This window comes from Leptinotarsa decemlineata, unplaced genomic scaffold (genome assembly GCF_025532065.1).
Source record: "Leptinotarsa decemlineata unplaced genomic scaffold, Ldec_3_MD MMD2_tig00002082_RagTag_RagTag, whole genome shotgun sequence".
NCBI lineage: Eukaryota > Metazoa > Arthropoda > Insecta > Coleoptera > Chrysomelidae > Leptinotarsa > Leptinotarsa decemlineata.
The window spans coordinates 9,880,319-9,885,338 of record NW_027412573.1 but is presented as its reverse complement, the minus strand read 5'-3'; the positions used below and the strand labels follow the sequence as shown (position 1 = coordinate 9,885,338).

The 5,020-nt window shown below is 33.5% G+C and overlaps 1 protein-coding gene across 1 annotated transcript; it reads left to right on the top strand.

Moving 5' to 3' along the window:
* Nucleotides 1-2,560: 2,560 nt before the first annotated feature.
* Nucleotides 2,561-4,452, top strand: LOC111512142 (uncharacterized). Its single transcript, XM_023168248.2, has one exon. The coding sequence runs from the start codon at nucleotides 2,653-2,655 to the stop codon at nucleotides 4,396-4,398; it is 1,746 nt and encodes a 581-aa protein (XP_023024016.2). The 5' UTR covers nucleotides 2,561-2,652; the 3' UTR covers nucleotides 4,399-4,452.
* The last annotated feature ends 568 nt before the right edge of the window (nucleotides 4,453-5,020 follow it).

The following is a 5,020-nucleotide window of genomic DNA, read 5'->3' as shown; positions in this document are numbered from 1 at the left end:
GTCAGGAACTTCCACGAAGAAAGTTTGAATGCAATTTTGCATCAATCCACAACATTTTCAACCTTCACCTTTGTAAAGATTCTTACCTATTTCAGATTTTCTTTTGAATCAGACAAAAAAAAATCATTTATCATTTTGAAAACTTCTTCTGGTAACTACCGATAACAGGATTTTTTTTTTCATGAAATCGAAATGATAAATCACTTTCTTGCGAATTCAATAATTGTTTTGCATTCGAAGTATTCGCCAGTCAACAAAATCTAATCAGAACGCCGAACGGAAGCAATCCGCGGACTGTTTAATATCAGTTACACAATTTCGCTGGAATATTCAACAACGGAAAATTAACGACCGTTGTATGTTTTCACTTTGCCTGGTTAACCTGAAACTTGATCACGTTTGTAACACTTGTTTATTTTGCCACGTGAATTGGCTAATTACGATTGTTTGTATCGCCTGAATTGTGTTCTACCCAACAGAAATAACTGCGGAACCTCCAATACGAATGGAAGAACAAATAACAGGGGAAACGAGAACAAACGAAACAAAAGAATTCCTTAGATACAGGGATTAAATGACGTTTCTCTGACGTAAAAAACGATGGCACAATTTCTGTTACTGATCTATAAAAAAATAGTAACTATTGAAAAAATCAAGCAATTTTGACATCAATTTTCATTTTACGATATCTTATAGAACCAGAAAAGTAAATGAAAAACACTTCATTTTCTAGAAATAGTTAATAATCTCAGTACAAGTTGTTACTATTTTTGATCCAAGGATTCTTGAAAATGCATAATCAGCAAAACAATTAACTGTCGGGTAATATAACGTCAAGCATAAAAAACCTGCAGATGACGGTCGAATAACTTTGAAAATACCTCTGGGGTATTTTCAAGGTTGGTTTACAGAATGACAACGGCTTGTAGGCTAATACTTTGATCCAACAAATATGTGTTTTCATACATTCAAAGAAAACTCAGAAGTGATCCTCGTGCCATAGGAAGATGGCAAAGAAGATATCACTCAAAATACTGGATAATCTTTTCTGTAGTAATTCAGGAATACTGATTGTCATGAGTAGTATATACATTATCCAATGGAACATGTAATCAACTATTCAAGATTTTGGTCTGATATCACTGATTTCAGAAATTTGGAAGAAAAAGGTTTCATATATGAATTCAACCAACAGTTACTGTGTTCAAATAAATCCCCGTTCATCATTATTTAACAAAACAACCTGAATGTCAAAAATGTTATATTTTGCATTAGTTCATAGTACACTAGCGAACAGCCCCGGTTCCGCACGGGTGCAATGCTGATACTAAATATAAATTCACCTACTAGAAATTTAGGGGCATGAAGAAACAGTGATGGAAAGATAATTTTGTTTCATGAATGAGCCTTTTTCTCAGTACGAGAAACAGTGATGAAAAAGTATCTTTTTTATGAATCCTCCAGCGGCTACTTGAAAAATTTTAAAATTCTTTTTTATTGCACATCCACAATATAAAATGAACCTGCATACAAAGTTTCAGCTTCCAAAAATATAGCAGTATGAAGAAACAGTGATGAAATGTAATTTTCATATGTAAATGTGCCCAGTTGAAATATTTGAAAGTTCTTCAACATGAAACGAACCTACATACAAAGTTTCGGCCTCCTAAAATATAGCGGTATGGAAAAAATGATGAAAAAGTTAATTTTCATACATAAACGCGCCCCTTTCAACTCCAGTCGGGGAGCCCTAGTTGGAATATTTCAAAGTCCTTCCTTATGACACATCTACAACATAAAATGAACCTACATACAAAATTTCAGCCTCCGGAGTAAATGTGCCCTTTCATCATCAGGGGGTTGACACAGAATATTGATGGCTATTTTTCATTGTTCATTATTACTAATATTTTGTAAATGATTTGAAAATTTTCTTGCGACTTTTCTTTGAATGAATGATTGAAATGAATGGAGTTTCACTGTTCTTCTAAGTTTAACATGTTTTTCATCCTTTCCTCATCTTTCAATCTCTCATAAATCCTCAGTAAATTTTGATATTGCCAAGACTCTTTTTGTGAGTGAATGTACCTCAAATTCAGGCAGGTTCTTAGAAAACTTTCTTCCACAATAAAATAAGAAATTAATCCAACAATTTTGATACCTTTCTAGGTTTCACAACTAACTTCAAGAAAGTGAAATTTTCTTCAGATTATCAGAGTGATTTTATTGAATGAATAGAAAAGGTACGTTCAGTATAAACATCGATCAATTATCAAAATTTTTTGTATGAGTAGAGCTTATGAAAACCCCTGTTTCTTAATTTAGTTCAAGAATAACCCTGTATGATTTTTATTATTTCGAACCATACAATGCCTTTACTTCGTGTGGCAAACACATCACAGACCTGATAAATTCCACAAAAGCAATCTGAAGTACTGATTTCTTTTTATCAGAACATCCAGCAGTAATTACGTCTTTAAATTGTATAATTTCATAATTTGAACAGCTCGATAACAAATTTTTAAACAGATTATCAGCGAACAAGTATCAGCTATACAGTTATCTATGAACTAGTCATTCATACGACTGCCCAAACCAAACAGTAACATTCAGCGATTACAAACCGAAACATTTATCAGTTGAACGAGAACAATGTCTGTGCGAGGTTTGAAAGCAGTGCTCACAATTTTAGCAGAGAAATCGGAAGTTACAAGTGAACAATTTGAAAACAATGAAGTGGCAGAATCTTTGTTTCTTCTCCCGCAGGAAGAGTTCTACAAAGATATTGACATCGACCGTTTGAAGACAGGAATCGATAAACTAGTTATCCTGAAGAAAGAGTTACTAAATCACCCTGAATATAAGTACGTACAATTAATTTACAAAGTTTTGCTGCTTGTTTTCTCCAATACCACCCAAAAGGAAAGGCAGTACGATTTGGAAGACCTACTGGATCATTTTCACGATGCTTTGAGAGAAAAATTACTGAAATCTACCGACTCAGTTCCGATTATGTCGAAGCTGGCATACCACAAACTTATTCGTAAGTGTCTTCCTTTGATTAAACTGGAACTCGTTCAGAAACTGCTGAAAAAATACCTTGCAGCAAAAGTGCAATATTCTTCTGGTCTGAAGATTGCAATTGGAGAGTTGTATGAATGTGTCTGCTTTACGAGAATCCTACGCGAGGAGTGCTATGTTATCGCAAAGAAGAAACTAGGTACCAGTGACTTCGACCTAAAAAAAATCGATCTACTTGATATGGACGAAAGAGGTGGATCGCTGGGCTCATACGCTAAACTGAAGATATTTGTGGAACATGCAGGAAAACCTACAGTTCTACAGTTTTTCGCCAAATTTGTGCTAGAGCAAGGGGAAGTGTTGAGAATGATGAGTGAAGGAGGATTCAAGAAAGAAGTGTTCATGTACACAGTCTTTGTTCCCCTTCTGAAAGACATGGGTCTGGAAAACCTCGTCGACTTCCTCCCAGTATGTTATTTGGTTAGACCCGATGAAATGATCCTACTAGATGATTTATCCTACAAAGGTTACTCGTCTTTGGATGTGAGTAACAGTTTCCATCATGACCATCTGCTGAAATCAATAACACCATTAGCCAAACTTCACGCAACCAGTTTGGTGTTCGAGAAAAAATTATCAGACTTCCTTGAAACAACAACCACGATTGATGAATACTACAAAGAGTACCTGGAAGAAATATTTTACATGACCGGTAATGGTTTCGAAAGTCTTGTGCAATGTTTCGTGAAATATTTCTTGGAAAAGTTTCCAGATATCCCAAAGAAATTGACTGCGGAGGTGATAAAAGAGAAAATTGATGTGCAAATCAATAAATGGTTCAATGCTGTGAAAAATTCGGAGTATCCAAAAGTTTTATGTCACGGCGATACTTGGTGCAACAATATTATGTTCCAACACGACGGAAGGGAGAAAACAGATAAGTGTTACTTTGTAGACTATCAATTGACAAGATATTGCCCTCCTGCGTTTGAAATACTTGGATTCATTTACTGCACTACGGATAAGAAAACAAGATCCAAATATAAGGAGTATGTTTTGGAATCCTACTATAATGAGCTTGAAACACATTTGAAAGAACATGAAGTTAAAATTGAAAATATTTATCCCTTTGATACTTTCATGAAGAGCTGTGAAAGTATAAAATTGTTTTCTATTTTCCATGCGTTGGTTTATTTGCATTATATTTTAATACCTAAAGATATCCTGGAGAAGATGAAAAGGGATAAGAAGTTGATGGAAAAATTAATGTCTGATGATCGTAGGAAACTTCTGGAGGTGTGTTGGGACCACATGCCATTCAGAATGCGATTGAAAGAACTAATCGAGGAAATTTGCGAAATATGTGAGGATATGTAATATGAAATTTAAAAAAAGAGCATGATATTATGAATAAATATACTCAGATTCAAATGAGATACTTTCATTTTCTGCTCTACAAATATTGATTTTACTTTCATTTCGAGATATTGAGTATAATGTATATCTCTAAATAAAAATTAAATATTTGAATTGAAGGGGTTATATTTTTTGAAGTGATTGATTTTTGGGAAAGAAAGTTTTTTTTTGTATCAAGATGAAGTAGGAGAAAGCCAAAAACTTTCCCAAAAAACATTGAATATGTTTGTTAACCATGTTGAACTAGAGATACACTTTCTTCCATAATGACGATATTTTTGTTTCGAATGATATTTTAAATATGTGATTGAAAATCCTTATTCGCTAAGTCACTACAGTCAATTTTCTTGTACCAAGGAAAATCAGAATGTTTTTCCTTGAAAGAGTAGGAGAAAAATTCAAAACAGTTAGATATTCCCATGACTTTGTTTATTACTTTCAGTTGACAATTGAAATACTTTGTACACTTTATAAAATAATAATAATAATAATAATGTTTATTCAAAAAAAGTTCAAAATTTTACAATTGAAGTACATAAGCATATTTGATGATTGTTGAATAAACAACGGCATCACTGAAGCA